The 23,320-nt window shown below is 47.7% G+C and overlaps 2 protein-coding genes across 2 annotated transcripts; both read left to right on the top strand.

Moving 5' to 3' along the window:
- Positions 1-8,059: 8,059 nt before the first annotated feature.
- Positions 8,060-9,663, top strand: LOC102717460 (flavin-containing monooxygenase FMO GS-OX-like 8). The gene is made up of 4 exons (XM_006660007.2): positions 8,060-8,639; positions 8,717-8,787; positions 8,868-9,392; positions 9,481-9,663. Exons 1-4 carry the CDS (start codon positions 8,060-8,062, stop codon positions 9,661-9,663), a joined length of 1,359 nt encoding a protein of 452 aa, XP_006660070.2.
- A 9,261-nt stretch (positions 9,664-18,924) lies between these two features.
- LOC102717180 (cellulose synthase-like protein D3) lies at positions 18,925-22,916 on the top strand. Its single transcript, XM_040526555.1, has 2 exons — positions 18,925-22,052; positions 22,158-22,916. Exons 1-2 carry the CDS (start codon positions 19,043-19,045, stop codon positions 22,613-22,615), a joined length of 3,468 nt encoding a protein of 1,155 aa, XP_040382489.1. The 5' UTR covers positions 18,925-19,042; the 3' UTR covers positions 22,616-22,916.
- Positions 22,917-23,320: the final 404 nt, after the last annotated feature.

The following is a 23,320-nucleotide window of genomic DNA, read 5'->3' as shown; positions in this document are numbered from 1 at the left end:
GTAAGGGTGACACCCACCTGGTGTTGTGATGCTGCGGAGGGCCAAGCGTACAAGCCAACTGATACCACGAAGATGCACGGCACGAACTTGGTTGCTGGACACGCAAAGGTCCAAGTCGACATGGTTAAGGACGACTAGCTGACATGGCCGTTACAAATCACTCCCAACGACGAGATTATGACACTAGGGGCGGCTCGTGGGAGTTTCATCCAATGGCCCAAGGATCTAATTGTCATTAAGTTGGCTCCTAGATCTACTAAGCTGTCGGCTAAGCCTACTGCTCCATCTTGCCCATCACCTTCAGCTCCCACCGCTGTACAACAACTGCAGACGCAAGCCAGAGTGGAAGCTAACATTGATTTATGCCCTACATCCATGGCCGACTGTCGTAAGGAAACCCATGCTCAGTCGTCGCCTTCAATGGTTGCTTTTAGAAAGGGCCGTGGAAAGGGAAAAGGCAAGGGGAAGGCACCAGGGTCGTTAGCTCCCAAGAAGCTTAACATTGACATTGTAGTGGCCAATCCACATCAATTCAAGTTAGGCATGCCTTTGGTTGCAGACAGCGTCCTTGGCAAAATGGGGCCTTATTCCCAACAACTACATGGGTACTACATGGAGAGGACCAACGTGTCAAGAAAAAACAAAAATGCATCTATTGTCGGGTACCATGGTCCTGAGCCATTCCTGTCGTCACCCACGTACTTCATAGTAGGATTCGACAATTTATGCGACCTTTTTTGACAATGGGAGATCGACACAGAGTTGTTGAAGTGCTACTCCTTGTAAGTATCGATAGCCTTAGTACAGATTAATTATGCAAGTACAATGCACCGTACAATGCTAATTGTAGCTTCTTCACTTTTAGGTTATGATGGAAAGAGCCCCGACGGACAAGAAGCCAAGTAGGCTTTCTAGACCCTCAGCAGATTAATGACACGCAGCTGAACAATGCTTTGGAAGTGGCTGTCGAATATCTTAAAAACTGCTTGTGGGCACACCAAGACAAAGACTTCATCGTGTATGCACACAACCAACAGTAAGTACTCCATCCATAGTTAGAAACTATTTCAAAACATATATCCTCGATTCCTAACCAGAAAATACGTTATGAACGCAAATATTGTCCCTAAATGGAGTAGGGTTTACTACCTCAACTCTCAAAAGAGTGACAAGTACAACTTCTCTCCTCTAACCTCTGCCTTGGACTCTGCACGGGACTAGTATGTCCTAAAGGGGGGCAAGCATCAAGGAGGAAAAGCAAACCTACACCACCACCTTGAATTCCCTATCCAACAACAGGTTGGCGACACGTGTGGTTTCCACGTGTGCCACCAGATGCAAAATCTTATTATGCAGGTGAAGAATTCAGATCTTGAGGTTTGTGTAATGTTCCATTACTACGGGTTTACTTATAGTATTATAACCACATTATGCAACTTTTTATTGTTTCGTCGCGATCTCTGTTACAGGCAAATTTAAATAATATTCCCCCCTCACAACTTCGGCAATATTAGAGAAGAATTAGCTTCCTTCTTGCTTTCGGAAGTTATATCATCAAAATGATCTTTTCATGCCACATCGATGCCATCCTAAACAATTTTCCCTCTAGCTTGTGGTGTAAAGCTAAACAATTTTTCCATGTAGCTGTGTGTGCTATAAAGTATAACAATTTTAATTCCTGTAGCTTGTGGTGCAAAGCTAAACAATTTTTCCGTACCTTTCAGCTAACTATGTGTTTACAAATATTTGCCACTAAGATGTTGTACATCATGTGTTCTTGTATATATTTACATGATGATTGCTGACAAAGTACAATACTTGCAGTGCACAAATATTAGTATATATCTATATTGCTCACCAAATATAACTGTTGTGACCAAATATTTGTATTTATCTCTTCTGGGATTATATATTTATGCGTGTATATTCTAGAGGGCATGGCTAGCAATCCAGAGGCTAGCTGAAATATAAATTTTTTTTTGTATTTTATTATCGGTGACGGGCCGTAATAAAAGCGCATCGCTATTGCATTATTCGTGACGGGCTTAGAACCTACCAGTGACGGGTTGTAATTTTAGCCCGTCAAAGATAAGTTCATGCTCGTCCTACGTAATCGCCTGGATGCCTATCGGTGACGGGCTATAAAATGAGCCCGTCACAGATGACTAGTATCTTTGATGGGCTCTATTTCAAGCCCATCACGGATACATTATCCATGACGGGCTGTAACGCCTTCGGTGACGGGCCAACTTTGAGGCCCGTCAGAGATGCCTACGATCCGTGACGGGATTTTGCCCGTCAGTAATGTATCAGCCTCATCAGTGACCACTCAACACTGACCAGGCCAGCTCCGTCACCAAAAGGCCTTTAGGCCCGTCACAGATGTCAGGTTCCGGTGTTGTGCTTGGTGGTCGATCAAGGACTTGCTAGTGCCTAGGAGTGAATTCAAAGACCCATGTCGATCTTGTGTGAAGAAGCCAAGAAAGGAAAAGGATCGAGAGAGATCCCGCTCAGTGGAGCGCCTCAACGGAGACTAGGATCGAAGGATCCAAACTTCGAGTAAAAATCTCTCGTGTTCATATTTGTGCTTCCTTTCGTTTTTCGTTGTTCTTGTGTTCTTCTTGAGTTCATTTTAAACACACATACACTACACGTTCGCAGGAACTCCACCAAGAAAGGAGGACTGAAAAGTCCCTTCTTTCACTGACCGGATGGTTCGGTGTTCATACCCGGACAGTCCGGCCAGAGCTTTCGGTTCAACCCGAGGGCCCAGAGCTTTCGATTCAACCCGAGGGCCCCGACCGGACGGTCTAGCCCCTGAACCCAGACGGTCCAGCCCTACTAACCGCTGCTATTTCGAAAGATTTTTCAGGTCACCTATTCACCCCCCTTTAGGCTATCTCCCTAGGATTTCAATTGGTATCAGAGCCTGTTTTTCTGAAAAGGCTTAAATGCTTGAGGTGATCCAAGATGGGGAGACAAGGCTAGCAGAACTTCAAAAGACGTCAATGAAGGAGAAGGAGATGACTTGTCACAAAAGTCACACACCTCCAAGAAGGGAGCTACCTTTGAGTTTGATTACTCTAAACTCAACCCCTCTCCCTCTACTAATGTGTCTTTACCTTCCGGCCGCACCCCTTACTTTGATGGTACTTACTATGGGGCGTGGAAGCACAAGATGAAACTTTACTTGATCTCTTTGCATCCAAGTGTTTGGAAAGTTGTGTGTACAGAGGTGAACGACGTACCAGATGAAGGAGAAGAACTCACATCAGCACAAGAGCTTCTCATCCACCACAACGCTCAAGCAGCAAGCGTGATCCTCAACTCTTTGAGCCTGGAGGAGTTCAACAAGGTTGATCAGCTTGAAGAAGCAAAGGAGATTTAGGATACTCTCCAAGTGGCTCATGAAGGATCACAAGGGGTTCAAGAATCAAAAATCAAACTCCTTGAAGGAAAGCTCAGAAGATTTGTCATGGAGGATGATGAGACGACGCAAGAAATGTATGACCGGATGATGGTCATCGTGAATAATATTCGAGGCCTTGGGAGTGAAGACTTGACGGATCACATAGTGATGAAGCGCTTGCTCTGAGCAATAGCACCAAGAAATCCCACCTTGGTGACATTGATTCGTGAATCAAGCGGGTTCAAGAGGAGGTCCCCAAGTGATGTGCTCTCAAGAATCATCTCCCATGAGCTCCTTGAAGAAGAAGCAAAAGAAGTGAAGAAGCTTGCCTCGTCCACCGCTCAAGCCAAGAACAAGGAAGTGGCTTTCAAGGCAAAGAAGCCCACCTGCAAAGCAAGGGAAGAAAGCTCAAGTGACTCGGAGAGTGAAGATGAAGAACTTGCTCTTTTGGTTCACAAATTCAAGAGCTTTCTCCGCAAGAAGAGTTATGGAAGAAGAGATGAAGACAAATCCAAACGACAATCCAAGAAGGCTTGTTATGACTGCAAGGAATTTGGGTACTTCATAGCGGATTGTCCCAAGCTCGCCAAGAACAAGGAGTCCAAGCCGATGTATTGACTTCAATGTGAGAAATGTAAAACTATTGACTTAAAAGTGTTGTTGAGACTAACAATGCAGCTCTTAAGGAGTTGAAGAAGGAGAATGAGAGGTTGGAGACATTGGTAAAGTTCGGATGCATTCGAACTTATCAATCCAAAGAAGGCCTCTTCAAGACTATCACCACGCATCACAACATGGATAGGCGTGGTCTTGGGTATTCCTTCGACACAAATACTAGCTCAAAAAGGGTCATGATCAATGGAAAATCATGCCTAGTATTTGTGAAGGAAGGTGAGTAAGGTGAGTCCAAGAGTGAAGAGAAAGGTAAAAGGAGCACTGAGGTCAGGTAGGGCGGACAGTCCTGCCTAGGCTCTCTGTCCAGCAGAAAGGCCAGGCCGGACAGTCCGGTCCCAGGGGCTGGACGGTCCGGCCCAAGCCCTCTGTCCTCTAGAGAGGCCAGGCCACACAGTCTGGCTAGGGCCGACCAGTCCGACGAGATCCCTCTATCTGGCAAAGAGGTCCGGCCGGACGGTCCGGCCCCCAAGGTCGGATAGTCCGACCCCAATAGGGCAGGAGAGACAAGCAAAAGCCGACTTCAACCCATGAGGATCCGACTAAGCTTAGACTCATTTATGACTCATATGAGATCATATGTGGTTGCTCTCTTCATTGGATCAAGACATGAGAAGCAAAGGCCCATTGTATGGATTCCAAAAGAATTGATTGCCTACCTTTTAATTTAACAAACTCCAATGCATACACTCCCACTCTTGCAAATACAATGCATTTTTCCCTCTAGCAAACACAATGCATTTGTTCTTTTACTCTATCAAAAACCCAATAAATTTGTCACTTTGGCAAACATTAATATATTGATTCATTTAAGGATGAAATTTGTGTGTGACAAATAAGATAGGAGAAATAAATGAAGAATTCTTGTGACGTAGGTTGTAGTTAAAATTAAATAGAAGAATGTTGGGGTTGGTCAAGAAGACAAAATAGATGGAGAAATTAAATAAGAGATGATTGTGATTAGTTAAGATACCAGGTAGTTGAAGAAGTAACTATGTTTTGTGCTAAAATTTTAATTCTAGAAATAAATATATTATATGATAAAAATACTACAAATAACCATATTTTAGGATAGGGGAAGTGTATTACTAGTTGCAAGTTACATATAAATAAATTTCGTTTTACACGTAGGCAGTCCCAACATTTATTAATGCACATGTTTATTTGGGACAATTGCTCATTTGACCCTTGTTTGAATGTTTGAAGGCTAACTACCAAAATGGCCCTACTTTTTCAAATTTGCTCTTTTACCCTGTTTTTTAAAAATTAAGCTGCTGACTAACCCTGTTCCGTGAAGTATAGTTAACAATGTTATCTAGAGGATAAGTTGACTATTTTGCCCTTGCTCAGTGGACAGGGATGGGGAGTGGGTTAGGTTGAGAGACTTATTGCAGGGGTTGTTTCGCCATTCCATAATTATATTTTTTATATTTTATTTTTCTAAATTGAAACCCTAACAGTGTAAACATACCAGGGTTAGACAATGACTTGATTTTCGAAACGTAGGGCCAAAAAACAAACCTAAAAAGGGAAGGTCATTTTGTTAGTTGGCCTTTAAACAAAGGTCAAACGAGTATTCGTCCCTTTTTATTTCCACCTAACTCTGGCTCTGTACCAATTGAAGCTAAATGCACAAATGTCAGGAATGGATTAAGCCCGCAAATGGATGTGCTCTTGTTTTTATAAGGTATTTAAATGGTCATGAAAAATAAAAACATGTGATATGTTATCCATGAACATGTAAGTTCAAATTCAGTTTCTATACGTCGTCCCCGATCCACTCAACACAACATATAAGGGGACCTCGTTACCAATGACGACTAACGTGACTAACTTATGGAGAAGTTAAGTTATTCCAAATCGACGGATCGCGTTGGAGAGGACCGAAGGGTGAATTTTGTTCCCCAATCATCCTTACTCAAGATCACAAATTACATAGCATCTTTGGATCGACGTAATGGCTTCATCAAGTTGCACCGGTCTGTATCACTTTAATTCTGCATAATAAATAGGTGATCATGTAACCTAAGATTAGATCTAAGTATTATCTAAGGATTATTTCCAACAAGCAATGGAGTCCAAGATGGAAAAGTTGGCAGATGAGATACGAGCAATGGAGTTGCTCAAGCAGGCTCTGCTCATCAAGCAAAAAAGAAGCAACAACGAGCTGCAGGCTGTCCGGAAACAGCACATACATGTTTTTTTTAGATAATGAGCACATACATGTAATTCTCAAACAAATTTCGTTCTGATGATGAGCATCCTCTGTATCAATTTCTTCCACGAGATCGAATCCATCGTGCTAACTGGAGGAGTTGACAAATGGGCGAGCTTGACCCTAAAGCATTCGCCAATGGTACAAGCAAACACTTCTTGAAGACGACGATGATGATGCACGGCTTGATTCTACCATCCTCTATTCCGAGTTGCAGCGTGAAATCAGAAACTCGGCCTGGCACCCATCCAGAGTCATCACCGTCGATGGAGAAGACTACTAGACAAGGTACTACTACATGATCTGCTTGAGGCCTTGAGCCATCAGTTCTTGACAAATGGATGAAAACAACTGCCTTTATTAACCCCATGCAGAGTAACAGTTTTGTATGTGATTTTGCATGCTCTGATGTAGGAAATCCTCTCTGAAGATGATAGCAAGTTCAGGGAGCTAAAAGAAAAAACACGGTGAGGAAATCTACAGCTTGCTAAGAAGAACACTGTGTGAAATCAACGAGTACAATCCCGGTGGCCGCTATCGGGTGCTGGAGCTGTGGAATTATAAGGAGAAGCTGCAAGGCGACGACGCTACAGCAAACCTTTTGCTTGATCTGGCATTTTACTTCAGACCAAACTTTGCTGTGCAACTGCGCATACACAATTAGTTTTAGAATCAGTTGCTCTTAAGAGCGGTCAATGCAGCTTGATTACGATTTGCTGGGATCACCTTTTGATGGAACTGCTAGGTGTCTCCAGGGATGCAATTCAACAAGTATTGTCACTATGTACTCCTTTATTATCTGTGTGTTCCTGTGTATATGGTTTTTCCAAGTATACCTCCCTGTGTATATGGTTTTTCCAAGTATACCTCTCAACTGAACTGAACGTGTTCAGGATCAGGTATCTCAACAAGTATTTTCAGTTTCCAGCCTCCAATTAGTTTCGAAAATGCCTCTCAAAGCTAGATGCCATCTTGCAAAACTTGAAAAGTGTACTAGTGGAGAACTGTAGATTGTCGTACAAGAACTGTAGAATAAGACAAACTGACAAGGTTGTTTTCTCTATTCGATTCAAGATCGCCATTTAGTGATTCAGTGATCGTTTCTACTAACTCAACATGTGTGCCACCCTCGGGCACACATGCCTTATGCCATCTACAAAAACAATGATCCACCTAGTGATCAAACGTTTGAAAGTTTTAATTCTATCAATCAGATTCGGTCATATTCTATAAATCAAATCTGGTCACTGTGGTTGGATGATAATCTGAAGGTGTACATGCAAATCAAAAAGTCCATACATGTCCTCCCCTTAAGCCCACATACATTGCACGTGTGTTTGACAGAAGAAAAAAAATCAAAGGTTTGATTAATAGCAAAAGTGCAAAAACAATAGACATTCTAGAGAGAGCTTAAGGGTCTGTTTGGGGGAGCTTCTACCAGCTGCGGAGAAGCTGCTTCTGCCAGAAGCTGTCCCAAACGGTACACAGCTTCTTAGAATCTTACAGATTCTAGAAAATGAACTAAGAATCCAGAAACTGGAAAAGCTGGGTTTAGGAGCTTTTCCAGATTCTTCGAAGCTGGCTATCAAGCAGCTGCTTCTTAGAATCTAAATCTCCCCCAAACAAGCCCTAAATAAAATCCATTCCCTGTACTGTACATATAGCCTACCAGTACCAGTTTCAGTTTATATATGCCTTGCTGCACCAACCTCATGAACTCTGCGGATTCCCTGCACAGCTGAACAGTCTTGCAAGCTCTCGACATGGTGTGCAACAGCAAGCTACCGGTGCAGTGGAAGAAGGTCTGCGTCGTCGGGGCGGGCATGGCCGGCCTGGCGGCGGCGCGGGAGCTGCGCCGGGAAGGGCACGCCGTGAGGGTGCTGGAGCAGGGCGGCGACGTGGGCGGGCAGTGGCGGTACGACCCGCGCACCGACGGCGACGATCCGCTCGGCGCGGCGCCGGTGCGCGTGCACGGCAGCATGTACGCGTCGCTCCGCCTCATCAGCCCCCGCGAGGCCATGGGCTTCACCGACTTCCCCTTCGTGCCCAGCTCAGGCGGCGGCCGCGACCCCCGCCGCTTCCCCGGCCACCGCGAGGTGTTCCACTACCTCAGGGACTTCTGCGACGCGTTCGGCCTCATGGACGCCGTCCGGCTCAACACCAGGGTCCTCCGCGTCGCCGTGGCGCCCCGTCGTCAAGGCCCCGCCGGCGGCGAGCCGAAATGGGTGGTCAGGTCCGTACGCGTCGGCGAGCGCGATGACACCGATGTTCAAGAAGAGGTGTTCGACGCCGTCGTCGTCGCTAACGGAGACTACTCGCAGCCCAGCCTTCCAACCATCAAAGGTACACACACGTACGTGCTTGCTTGATTCGAAGAGCAAGTGATGCATGCATCCATTGACCTCATCGCCATTGGACAGGAATGGAGGTGTGGAGGCGACGGCAACTGCACAGCCACTCGTACCGGCTGCCTGAGCCGTTCCGCGGCGATGTGCTCGCGACAAAACCTTCTACCTGTCACAGTTTCACGTGTATGTCTTGTACTGCATGTATGCCTGCATCTGCGTGCAGGTGGTGGTCATGGTGGGCTGCAGCGACAGCGGCCAGGACATCGCGCTGGACCTCATCGGCGTCTCCAGGGAGGTACACCTCACGGCCAAGTCCACGGAGGAGGCCACGACGCCGGCGATGTCCAAGCTGCTCTCCAAGTACGCCAACCTTCACCTGCACCCGCAGATCGAACACCTGGGCGAGGATGGGACGGTGGTGTTCGTCGACGGCTCGTGCGTCGTCGCCGACACGGTCATGTACTGCACCGGGTACGTCTACTCGTTCCCGTTCCTGGAGACGGACGGGAAGGTCACCGTGCGCGACAACCGCGTGGGGTCGCTGTCGTTCGTCGGCGTTCCCAGGAAGGTGCCGGCGCCGTGGTTCTTCGAGGCGCAGGGGAAGTTGGTCGCGCAGGTGCTGTCCGGGAAGAGGTCGCTGCCGCCGGAGGAGGAGATGATGCGTTCCGTGGAGGAGCACTACCGCGCCAGGGAGGCCGCCGGCGTGCCGGTGAAGTACACGCACGAGCTCGGCAGCATCGAACCGCTGGTACACACAAGAACCGCTGGTATATCCTGAAGTGAACTACCCATGATTAATCTTTCTTGTGTTGATTTGGCGCGCCATGGATGAGCAGAAGTATATCGAGTTCGGGAAGAAGTATTGCGACTTCCCGCGCTACGAGGATTGGAGGAGGGAGTTCGTCCTGTCTACCATCAGGAACAGGGACGAAGACCTGGAGACCTTCCGCGATCAAGCCTTGGATCCTTCGCCTCTGCACGCCACAGGAGCAGCCATGGCCTCTCTAGCTCTCAACTGAACAGGTTCAGGTTCAGGACATGGCTGAATTTGTATCAACCGAAATCAAGTGTCATATTTTTAGGAGGAACATCGGCGGAGGATAAACAAGTAATTTTGGCACATGCATGATTACTGCTGATGAACAAGTGCTTCAGTGCCTTTTCTTTTCTTAACATGATACTCGTTGATAGCTCTGGAGACTGATGAATAAACTTGTGGGGGAAAGTTCACAAAGTATTTCTGTTTTATGAACCTAGGTGTAATGGTGCATGGCAAGCTTTTGTTTAGGGGTTTTTTTACTATCCTTGGAAAGCACATTAAGATACCAAGAATTAATACAAATTTTTGGTACCTTAAGGTGCAATGTACCTCAAGTTACCACACTTTTATACTAAAAAGAGTGGTATCTTGAGATACTTTTTCAAGGATGATAAAAAAAGCTCTTTATTTAGTGTTTCTTCATTTTGCTCACTTGTTTCTTGACTGCATCCAATTGGTATTCATGACCGCTAATTTGGTGATAACATTTTGTTAACTTGTGTAGAAAGTATAGATAGCCAGATGGGCCACCCAGCCTGGCACGGTCCAAGCGTGATTAGGCTAGGGCCAAAATTCATCGGGCCGGCATGGTCCAATTATATTGATTGGGCATATGATCGGGCCGTGCCATGCCAATAGGGGTCGCAACGGGGTGGGACGGGGGCAGGTTTGCCTTGAATGGTCCCGGCCCCGACCCTGACTTCAATACCTGAACCCAGCCCGATTTGCCTTCTCGGGCTAAATCCTATCTCAGCCCCGACCTCGAAGGGGACCCGACCCCCGACTAGAGCCCCGCATTGAGACGCCACTTGTTGAATTCAGCATGAAAGAAAGAAAGTACCAACTTAGCAAATCCAGAACTAGATCGTGTTTGCATGGTCAACAAAAAATTTTAACACTTCCTGGAGACTGCAGCTCACCTTGGCAACGAAGGGGTGGTCTACTCAGCCAGTCAACCACTCGGTCATCGCCTTGCGCACCGGCGGCACCCACAGTTCAGCAATCAACCGGTCCACCGTGCCCCCTGCCTGCCTGCCCCCCGCTGACAGACTATCGCGCCCTTTGCGTACCTGCTTGCCGTCCGTCGGATCTGGCCCCTGCTCGTCGCAACGTCGTCGGCCTGCTATGTCATCACCGCCCAGCCGCGCCTTCACCGCCGCGCCGTCGCAGGCTCGCCACGCCCTGCCTGTCTGACGGCGCCCACCTGCTACGGCGCAGCCTGCCTGCAACGCACTGCCGCCCAACCGCCGCACCCGCACGCACGAACTGTCGAACTAAGGCCTGAGGGAGTGAGGGTTAGCTAGGGTTTTAGATTTCTTGTCATTTATATATAATGGATGAAATGGGCTAGACTGAGAATTTACTATCCTCTAAGTCTAATACGTCTCATCCTGAGGCCCCGCGGGTATACTCATTTCCCTGCCCCTGCCAAGAACCGGGGCTCCAGCCCCGTCCCCGTAGGGGCGGCTCCTCGGTGGGTCCCCGGCCCCGCTAGGAAATTGCCACCCCTACGTGTCAGTCCACTGGCTGCATCGAAGGCTCTAGCATAGGCGTGGCCCAATAACACTCGGGCCAGTTTGGAGGCACGATTGTTGATTATGCTAATTTAGTAAATAAGTCTATATTTTTTTTCCCTCGTCTCTGTTGGGTGTGTGTATAAGTCTTGTATGGCTAGAATAAGTTTATTTACGTGCTATTATTTTCAAAAAGCCTTATATGACTAAATTAAATTTATTTAGGTCCCTTAATAATTATTTTTACTAACTAAACTGGGTTATGCCATATTGGCCCGGCCCATCATGCCAAGGCATCAACCTAGACACTGCCCAACCGTCGGGCTAGCACGGGCCCAACAATAGTCATGCCATGCTTGGGCCAGGCCAAATGACCATGTTGTGGGTCAGGCCGTCAGGCCTAGGGTCTTATGGCCACCTATAGCAGAAAGCTCGGTGAAAAATTTGAGCTTCCAGCCTGTCAGAAGATTTTTGACCCAATGAATATCTCCTATATCAGTCAGTCATAATGCATAATGTAATACTTTGGTATGCACACTAGCTTGTAGATGATCCAACTCTAGCAACCTAACTCCATTCAAACTCCAAACACACGAATAAAAGAGTTGGAAGTCAACAAATTAAACCACTCGTAAATCTTAACCGTAGTATCGACCTGAGAAAATTCTTTCTATGCCCCTGAAAATTTAGTGATAAGGACACAACTAGCTCGGATATAACCATGACTATATTATATATTAATCAACCAAAGGTGCATATGTTCTGTATTAGATTTACTTATTATATATTTGAACAAACGTTGCTACACATTGAGTTTCGTGTGTTTTTGTTCACAGAAGTACATGCTTGTGTGAAACAAAAGAGACCGAGCGTAAGGAATGCATGGATGATTGAAGAAGTTGATTGGGGACCAAAGCAAGACCTTCTCCAAGTCCACTACCATCTCACCACGTCACTTTTGGTCCATAGAAGATAAAAGAGAAAGTTTTACACGTTTGGATTCGGATTCGGCCATCCTGACAGCATCAACTTCAAACGGACCTAGCCGCTGATCTAGAAGGACTTTTCGGGCCCATGAGTACTTGTTGGAAAGCTTATGGAGTCTACTTTTAGAAGGTTTGGTCTCACGTCAAAATTCCTACTGAGCTGCCGGGAATCTGCAAAACAAGCCACATATGTCATCCAGTCCGAATCTGTTTTCGGTTTGGGCCTTGTAATTGTGTCGTGGGCTTAGCCCAAGGGGTGTGCACCCTAGGGAAACCGTAGGACGTCCCTAACCCTATTTATTCAGCAGCCGTCATTGTTTAGAGTCAGGTTTTGCTTAGATTAATCTGTCAAGAACAGTTTTCCCGCTAGATCGGTTTGTAAGACCCCAACTAGTGAGTTTAATCATTCATCTGCAATTTTGGTTTTTCCTTTCTTGTTCTTGTTTGTGTTCTTCGATTCGCAAATAGAGATTAGCCTTCTCGGCGAGGCCATATGTGTTCTGGCACGGTGGTAACCAGAGGAGACGTGGTGCTGCGATTGCGGGGCTCAAGAAGCCGGATCGATGTGTGTCGCGACTCCGCCCAAATCGATTGCTTACGAGAACCTTTCGGAAGATCGGGAACCCTAGTCCACATCAGTTGGTATCAGAGCTCTAGGTTCACCGTCAGGTTCGCTCAGTATCTTTACCCTAGTTTTAGTTTTTGTTTCTGCCTTTGTCCTGGAGTCTACAAAAAGCCAAAAAAAAAATAGTCGATAGTCTTTCCTTAACCTAGACCGTGTTTTAGCCTTTGCATAATTCAATTTTAGAGTCTGTAGTGTTGAGTTTGTGTCCTAGTTGAGTTTGTGGTCGCTAGTTTAGCTTCACGTTTTTCTGTTCTAGATCTATCTGTCGATTTACGCGAGAGCCTGCCTTGAGAGATCGAGTTCTACTTGTTTTCGGATTGCTAGCCGCCTTGTGTTCATAACCCGCTTTCGCAAGCCGGATTAGATAGGTCGCAACCGCCTTGTGTTAATCGCCCTGCTTCCGCTAGCCCCCTTGTTAGCCGCTTGCTAAACCTACTTGCAATCTGTACGTGAACCGAAGTTGCCAAGCCGCGAAACCCTGATTCGCGCCCCCTTCGGTAAAACGGCTCTAACTTTCTCATACGGACTCCAATTTGGACGTTTTTGTACTTTTCAGACATCTACAGAAAATTTCGCATTCGTTCGTCCCCGACTTTGTCAGGTTTGACGAATTTCCCATTGTGAAATTCAGCTTGGAAAATTGAGCTTTCACCCTCGGAAGTTTGTACCACAACTTTGCACCTACTTGAGAATTTTTCCATAGGCCACATCTTACATCGGTTTAAGATATAACTTTAGGAGTTTGTTATTGTGTACTCCTGGTTGAGAAAAAATATAAAAAAAAAGAAGAATAAAAAAGTGTGAGAAAAAATTGAAAAAAAAGAGATCGAAAAGCTGTTTACTCTTGTGGTGTGCTGAGTACAACTTTCAGAGGTGTTTCCTTGTTGAGAGACTTTTGAGAGAGAGCATATTTCCTTTGTCTCCACTCTCGCTTGATAGACTAGTTCTAGGAACGTGTCTCTTCCAGCAACTGCTACTTGTACTTAGGCCTTTTATTCAGCATTACTATCTGTTATTGGATTGTGTACCACTCATATATTTGGCCTTCCTAGCTCTACATAACGACACAGGTTCTTGATCCTTGCAATCGCTGCCTACGTTCTTTTCGGTATCCTTTGTTTCCTGGTAAGAACCTTATAAGAGCATGGTAAGGAGTAGAGATGGCAATGGGGACCCACGACCCGAGACCCGACGGGTATTTACTCCATTAGGGTACAGGTATGGGTTAAATGTATTACCCGTGGGTAAGTAAATGGGTAAATACCTTCATCCAATGGGTACGTGGGTGTGAGAACGTTCCTATGATACCCATACCCATTTACCCGTCGGTAATAAATACCCGGAAGCCCAAATGAACATTCTGGCTCATATATGAAATTAGGCTAGCCCAATATGAAACCCTAGGTATTTAAGCCTCAACCCATATATAAAATTACGTGGATTTATATATTGTCTACTACTACTTAAGTACTACTTGATGAGATTTATGGTATTGTGTGACTGATACAGATGCATTGTCGTTGGCTGGTTGCTACAATTGGATCAAAACATTTTGTGTTATTTTTATTGTCATGTCAAATTTGGTGGGTAAATGGGTGACCCACGGGTGAGGCTTACCCAGGCGGCTACGGGTATGGGGAATTTTTTATACCCGTGACGGGTTGGGGATTTTGATGGGTCTAAATTTCAATGGTGGGTATGGGTATGGGGTACCACCATATTGCCTGAGGTATTGAGAGGCACCACTAAACCGTGTAGTAGATTATTAGGGATAATCTTCATTGTTGGTTGATGTTTTTAGTTCTCATCTTGTGCCTGAGCACATAGAGTTCAATATTCTAGTAGTGGGTTTAAAGATGTTACTATCATTTGGTGGATTGGATTAGTTGCAGAGGGTGCTTTACCTACTACTTGGGAAGAACTTAAGATAGCTATGCACGATAGATTTATTCCTCCATCTTATCATACAGATTTACATATAGACTGATGCGTTTAGAACAAGGGGATAAATCAGTACATGATTACTATGATGAGCTACAAAAGGAATTAATGCGTTGTAGCATAGTCGAGGGAACTAAAGATTCTATTTGTCGTTTTTACATGGGATTGAGGCACGGAATTCAGGACATAGTAGATAATAAGGAATTTAACACTGTCAACCAGTTGTATCAGTTTGCTATGCTTGTAGAGAAGGATTTGCAGGGACGTGATCAACAGGTCAAGAACAACATGAGCACGTACATGCTACGGGCGAAGCCATCTTCGGGGCTGCCAAAGCCCATCTCTTTCTTGGTGACCCCACCAACAAGCAAGCGACCAGTTGTGTCCGAAGTTTCTACAGCGTCAAAACCACCTTCCCCACGACCTGCAGAGTCAGGTAAAGGTTCTTCAGAGGCTCCATGCATGCTTGAGGAATGTTTAATTGACCAAGCGCCGATAATTTCTAAAGATGAGAAAAAAGGTAATGATAATGGTGCTACAAATACTCAAGGTATGCATATTTATGATGTGCCAACTAAGTCCACTACTTGTGCTACATTAGAGCAAACCATAGTGAAAACAATTGTTGAAATGCCTTTATCACAAGACAATTTGCTTAATGTTTCTTGTGACAAAGAAGAGTTGTGCGATGCTTCACTTATATCCATGCCACAACTAGTGAATGAACATGTTAGTTCTATAGTAGAGCCACCATGTGTTGAGTTTAAACATGTTATTCACATTGCTAGCGAGAATGAAGAGCTTAAATTGCTAACTTCTTTAAATACTTGGGGTTATATTCAATTTGGTGATCTTTGTCCACTCAACTGTTTAGAGAAGAAACTATTTGCTAGATTTGAATTGCCATGCCCTTCTAGTATGATTTTTCATATTATTGGCAATTATGATAGTAAAGGAGAATATAATGTGCACCGAGTATATATTTGTTCAAATTTGACTATACCTTGTTTTCATGATGAAATATATTGTCTAGAGAACCTCATGCGTATAAGTAATTCTCTATCTAGTTCCTCTAGTTGTTTAAATGAGTTACAGGTTGGTTTGCAAGAAGGGGAGTGTTGTGATTCTTCGACTACAAAGATTTATGAATCTAACCATATGGCTAGTAAAAAATGGTCCTCACCTGATGTTGTGAAAGATAAAGATAAGTTCAGTACGCTTTATCACAAGGTGAAACCGAGGACGGTTTTCAATCAAGAAGGGGAGAATGATGAGGACACAACTAGCTCGGATATAACCATGACTACATTATATATTAATCAACCAAAGGTGCATATGTTCTATATTAGATTTACTTATTATATATTTGAACAAACGTTGCTACACCTTGAGTTTCGTGTGTTTTTGTTCGCAGAAGTACTTGCTTGGACGAAATAAAAGAGACGGAGCGTAAGGAATGCATGGATGATTGAAGAAGTTGATTGGGGACCAAACCAAGACCTTCTCCAAGTAGAGATGGCAACGGGGACCCGAGACCCGATGGGTATTTACTCCATTAGGGTATGAGTATGAGCTAAATATATTACCTGTGGGTAAATAATTGAGCAAATACTTTCACCCGATGGGTACGCGGGTATGGAAACGTACTTATGATCCCCATACCCGTTTACCCATGGGTAATAAATACCCGCAAGTTTAAATGCATCTCATGGCCTAATATCAAATTAGCCTAGTCTAATTAACCAAAATCGTAGGTATTTAAACCATCCATATATTTTCCACCACACTATATGAATGTGTGATGTCCTAAGTATCTAGCGTTTATGCAATATACTATATGAAAACCGTGATATTTAGGTTGTTTTGAACTTTTGCGGGTATATGGGTGACCCGACGGGTAAGGTCTACCCAAGCGGGTATGGGTATGGGGAAATTTTCTTACCCGTGATGGGTATGGGTATTTTAGTGGTACGAAATTTTACTAGTGGGTATGAGTATGAGATAGCAATACCCGATGGGTATTTACCCATTGCCATCTCTATCTCCAAGTCCACTATCATCTCACCACGTCACTTTTGGTCCATAGAAGATAAGAGATAAAGTTCTACACGTTTTAGATTTGGATTCGGCCATCCTACATTAACTTCAAACGGACCTAGCCGCTAATCTAGAAGGACTTTTTGGGGCCATGAGTACTTGTTGGAAAGCTTATGGAATCTATTTTCAGAAGGTTTTGGTCCCACATCAAAATTCCTACCAAGCTGCCAAGAATCTGTAAAACAAGACATGTATGTCATCCAGTCCGAATCTGTTTTCGGTTTGGGCCTTGTAATTATGTCGTGGGCTTAGCCCAAGGGGTGTGCGCCCTAGGGAAACCCTAGGACGTCCCTAACCCTATTTATTCAGCAGCTGTCATTGTTTAGAGTCAGGTTTTTCTTAGTTTAATCTGTCAAGAACAGTTTCATCGCTAGATCGGTTTGTAAGACCCCAACTCGTGAGTTTAATCATTCAGCTGTAATTTTGGTTGTTTCCTTTCTTGTTCTTGTTTGTGTTCTTTGATTCACAAACAGGGATTAGTCTTCTCGGCGAGGCCATCTGTGTTCCGGCACGGTGGTAACCAGAGGAGACGTGGTGTTGCGATACAGTGCTCAAGAAGTCGGATCGACGTGTGTCACGACTCCGTCCAAATCGATTGCTTACCAGAACCTTTCGGAAGATCGGGAACCCTAGTCCACATCATTTAGAAGGGGTTTGGGAGGTGGGTGAGCGAAGGAGGGGTGATCGGTGGTGGACAAGGGGAGGAGAGAAGTGAATAGGATGGCTGGAGCTCGCAAGCAGGGAGCATGTTAGAGTTTGGAGTGGCTCACCAAGTCACCAGCCAGGAGAAAGGTCACAAAAGATAAGGAAGAAAGAAGAGATGAATGGGGTAAAATCGAGATTGCACGTTCAATGAGATGTTATTTAGGTGATTTGGCTGCATACCGAGTAAAAATGGTATTGAATCAAAAATCTGTGGGGTCTCAGCGGTGAGAAAAAAAATCAATGTTTTTCATTAGAGTGATATTTGAGAATACGCACCCACACCTCACGGTTGATCATCTTTCACCGAGGAGCATTTAATTAAGGTACTCCATCATTCCTCTAAGAACTATGACAAATTTTATTCTAAATTAGGATTGTTTTTCCTAGTAAAGTATATTTTTTTCTTTCAATCAATGAAATAGAGTATAAAGGAAACAATTTGTTCACCCAGCTATCAATTTAAGCTCAATTAGCGTGTATGCAAGCATTAGAGATTTACCAAACTGGAAAATGCAGTAGCATGTAGAAAAAGACGTGCTTGAAACAAATAAGCAACGAGATAAGTTCATTGCTCAAATATGAAATATCTCTAAACAGAAAGTAAAAACTGTCCATATCAATGAATTGTAATAAAAATTTATAAAGTACAAATAGAAGTCATTTGAATTGATTTATGGCTAGTTTGAAGGTTTGAACTCTATTGTTTCAATAACAATTCTATCACTCAAAAAAAATGAAATTCTTCAGTTGGACTTTCATCACATAATCTGATATATAGATATATATAAGACTCGAGATAGAAAATGTCAACAGCGTAATCCAGGTTTTAATACATGCAGCAAGTGATATCGAATAAGTGCAATTTTGTTTCAAACAGCCCTCTGTACGTAATTGCATGCTAAATTTAACTGTTACATACCGTGCGTATATTGCATTACAACAATTTGTGATTGTGCCTACTTACTTTCCCTAGGCATTATGAATAGACCACAAACTAGCTATTTGATCCGTTCGATATTAAAGTCTTTCCGGTTTACTTAAATTAATCCGTATATTAATGTATATGTACCTGGTATGTATTTAGATTTATTAGCACATATATAAATCTAGTCGATAACAAAAAAAAATCTTATAGAGTTGAACGGAGGGAATACATCTTAATTTCTCTGAGGTGCATCTGCATTACCATGGTTCGAAATCAAAAACACAGACAAGAACACCACCATCACCACCGTGCTCATCCCGGTTTTGCCATGGGCGTCTCCCTCCCTTCACCACAAGCTCTCCCACTAAACACGGGAGCTCTCTCCCCTCCTCGATATTGCTTAATATAGCCCTCTTCCTCCCCATGCACCGAGCCCCCCTCACCTCCTCCTCCCTCAACACCTGGTTCGCGGACCAGCTCGCTCTCCGTCGCCATGGGCGAACGCTGTGCGAGAGCTAGAGGCTAGCTATAGCGCAGCTAGGGAAGGAAGTAAAAAAGAAAGAAGAATGTCGAACGCGCCGGGGAAGAAGGGGTTCAGGGGCGGCGGCGCCGGCGGCCCTGGGCCGTCTGCGGCGGCCGGGGCGCGGGGGACGGCGGGGCAGGCGGTGAAGTTCGCGCGGCGGACGTCGAGCGGGCGGTACTTGAGCCTGTCGCGGGAGGACATCGACCCTGACGGCGAGCTGGCGGCGGACTACACCAACTACACGGTGCAGATCCCGCCGACGCCGGACAACCAGCCGATGATGGACGGCGCGGAGCCGGCGTCGGTGGCGATGAAGGCCGAGGAGCAGTACGTGTCCAACTCGCTCTTCACCGGCGGCTTCAACAGCGTCACCCGCGCGCACCTCATGGACAAGGTGATCGAGTCGGAGGTGACCCACCCGCAGATGGCCGGCGCCAAGGGCGCCCGCTGCGGCATGCCCGCCTGCGACGGCAAGGTCATGCGCAACGAGCGCGGCGAGGACATCGACCCCTGCGAGTGCCACTTCAAGATCTGCCGCGACTGCTACCTCGACGCCCAGAAGGACGGCTGCATCTGCCCGGGCTGCAAGGAGCACTACAAGATCGGCGAGTACGCCGACGACGACCCGCAGGACGGCGGCGGCGGTAAGCTCCACCTGCCGGCGCCCGGCGGCGGCCTCAACACCAACAAGTCGCTGCTGGCGCGCAACCAGAACGGCGAGTTCGACCACAACCGGTGGCTCTTCGAGAGCTCCGGCACCTACGGCTACGGCAACGCGTTCTGGCCCAAGGGCGGCATGTACGACGACGACCTGGACGACGACGACGACAGGCCGGGCGGCGGCGGCGGCGACGGCGGCGTGCTCCCGGAGCAGAAGCCGTTCAAGCCGCTGACGCGCAAGATCCCGATGCCGACGTCGGTGATCAGCCCGTACCGGATCTTCATCGTGATCCGGATGTTCGTGCTCCTCTTCTACCTCACGTGGCGCATCCGCAACCCGAACATGGAGGCGCTGTGGCTGTGGGGCATGTCCATCGTCTGCGAGCTCTGGTTCGCCTTCTCCTGGCTGCTCGACATGCTCCCCAAGGTGAACCCGGTGAACCGGAGCACCGACCTGGCGGTGCTCAAGGAGAAGTTCGAGACGCCGTCGGCGTCGAACCCGCACGGGCGGTCGGACCTGCCAGGGCTGGACGTGTTCGTCTCCACGGCCGACCCGGAGAAGGAGCCCGTGCTGACGACGGCCAACACCATCCTGTCCATCCTCGCAGTGGACTACCCCGTGGAGAAGCTCGCCTGCTACGTGTCCGACGACGGCGGCGCGCTGCTGACGTTCGAGGCCATGGCGGAGGCGGCGAGCTTCGCCAACATCTGGGTGCCCTTCTGCAAGAAGCACGACATCGAGCCGCGCAACCCGGACAGCTACTTCAGCATCAAGGGCGACCCGACGAAGGGGAAGCGGCGGTCGGACTTCGTGAAAGACCGCCGCAAGGTGAAGCGCGAGTACGACGAGTTCAAGGTGCGCATCAATGGCCTCCCGGACTCGATCCGGCGGCGGTCCGACGCGTTCAACGCGCGGGAGGACATGAAGATGCTGAAGCACCTCCGCGAGACGGGCGGCGACCCGTCGGAGCAGCCCAAGGTGAAGAAGGCGACGTGGATGGCGGACGGGACGCACTGGCCGGGCACGTGGGCGGCGCCGGCGCCGGACCACGGCAAGGGCAACCACGCCGGCATCCTGCAGGTGATGCTGCGGCCGCCGTCGCCGGACCCGCTGTACGGGATGCACGAGGAGGAGGAGGAGGCCGGGCAGCCGGCGATGCTGGACTTCAGCGACGTGGACATCCGGCTGCCGATGCTGGTGTACATGTCGAGGGAGAAGCGGCCCGGGTACGACCACAACAAGAAGGCCGGCGCCATGAACGCGCTGGTGCGGTGCTCCGCCGTGATGAGCAACGCGCCCTTCATGCTCAACTTCGACTGCGACCACTACATCAACAACGCGCAGGCGGTGCGGGAGGCGATGTGCTTCTTCATGGACCGCGGCGGCGAGCACATCGCCTACATCCAGTTCCCGCAGCGCTTCGAGGGCATCGACCCCTCCGACCGCTACGCCAACAACAACACCGTCTTCTTCGACGGCAACATGCGCGCGCTCGACGGCCTCCAGGGCCCCATGTACGTCGGCACCGGCTGCATGTTCCGCCGCTTCGCCGTCTACGGCTTCGACCCGCCGCGCACCGCCGAGTACACCGGCTGGCTCTTCACCAAGAAGAAGGTCACGCTCTTCTCCGGCGACCCGGAGTCCGACACCCAGCAGCTCAAGGCCGAGGACTTCGACGCCGAGCTCTCCTCGCACCTCGTGCCGCGCCGCTTCGGCAACTCCTCGCCCTTCATGGCGTCCATCCCCGTCGCCGAGTTCCAGGCGCGGCCGCTCGCCGACCACCCGGCCGTCCTCCACGGCCGGCCCCCCGGGGCGCTCACCGTGCCGCGGCCGCCGCTGGACCCGCCCACCGTCGCCGAGGCCGTGTCGGTGATCTCCTGCTGGTACGAGGACAAGACGGAGTGGGGGGACCGGGTGGGCTGGATCTACGGCTCCGTCACCGAGGACGTGGTCACCGGCTACCGGATGCACAACCGCGGGTGGCGCTCCGTCTACTGCATCACCAAGCGCGACGCCTTCCTCGGCACGGCGCCGATCAACCTCACCGACCGCCTCCACCAGGTGCTCCGCTGGGCCACCGGCTCCGTCGAGATCTTCTTCTCCCGCAACAACGCCTTCCTCGCCTCCCGCAAGCTCATGTTCCTGCAGCGCGTCTCCTACCTCAACGTCGGCATCTACCCCTTCACCTCCATATTTCTCCTCGTCTACTGCTTCATCCCGGCGCTCTCCCTCTTCTCTGGCTTCTTCATCGTCCAGAAGCTCGACGTCGCCTTCCTCTGCTACCTCCTCACCATGACCATCACCCTCGTCGCCCTCGGCATCCTCGAGGTCAAGTGGTCCGGCATCGAGCTCGAGGATTGGTGGCGCAACGAGCAGTTCTGGCTCATCTCAGGCACGCATACACAGACGCGAGCGCGCTCTCTCCCTTCCCTCCGCCGCCATCGCCATTGATGCGATCGAGCTTCGATTTGATTTGGGAACTCGCTAAATATTGCAGGGACGAGCGCGCACCTGTATGCGGTGGTGCAGGGGCTGCTGAAGGTGATGGCCGGGATCGAGATCTCCTTCACGCTGACGGCGAAGGCGGCGGCGGACGACAACGAGGACATCTACGCCGACCTCTACATCGTCAAGTGGTCGTCGCTGCTCATCCCGCCCATCACCATCGGCATGGTCAACATCATCGCCATCGCCTTCGCCTTCGCGCGCACCATCTACAGCGACAACCCGCGGTGGGGGAAGTTCATCGGCGGCGGCTTCTTCAGCTTCTGGGTGCTCGCCCACCTCTACCCCTTCGCCAAGGGCCTCATGGGCCGCCGCGGCAAGACGCCCACCATCGTCTTCGTCTGGTCGGGCCTCCTCTCCATCACCGTCTCCCTCCTCTGGGTCGCCATCAGCCCGCCGGACGCCAACGCCACCGGCGGCGCCCGCGGCGGCGGATTCCAGTTCCCTTGATCCCGCCGCCATCCACGCATGACGATGATTTGATTAGGTTGCCTATTAAGCTGCTGATTAATTGACCATGCATAACAACAAAAAAAAAGGGTGAGGTAATTCATGGTGCAGTGCAAATAGACCAGTTGATTAGGTGTGTCAAAGTAGTTGGAAGAGATTTTGAGTATTAAATTTGAGTTCCAAACACTTTTGCGAGTTTTTGATCGGTTCTCCTATAGTAAATTGAAGGGTTTATGTAGCTCAAGTTGAATTGAAAAATGTATCAGAGGGTGTGATCATACAAACACTGAACTTGTTTGTCCTTTTTCATTTATACTATATATACAAAACTTGTATGTTCCATTTTCCCTGAAATCATATAGCAGTAAATACTACAACAACTGTTCCAAAAACTAAACATTTCTTCAAACACGTTTCAAAATGTAACTTCATCAGATATATTTTAGAAAACGCACATAAATCCTTATATTTTGGAATAGGATGATTGTTTGGCTTATGTTATATTTACAAACGAGAAATAATTTACAAATAAAAATATTATATGTATCCTTAACATCGTAAAAGAAACCCTAAAATCAGTGAAATCCTTAGGAGCATGCTAGAGAACAATGCTCATTCCTAGCTGAGGGGAGTCATACACTCCGGTCTGATTTTGACCCACAAGGTTACTCCCATTCGCTTACTACTACAAATTAAAGGGTACAA

The sequence above is a fragment of the Oryza brachyantha genome, chromosome 8, assembly GCF_000231095.2.
Source record: "Oryza brachyantha chromosome 8, ObraRS2, whole genome shotgun sequence".
Taxonomy (NCBI): domain Eukaryota; kingdom Viridiplantae; phylum Streptophyta; class Magnoliopsida; order Poales; family Poaceae; genus Oryza; species Oryza brachyantha.
Note: the sequence above shows the minus strand (reverse complement) of the source record. Positions and strands in the feature narration are given on the sequence as shown.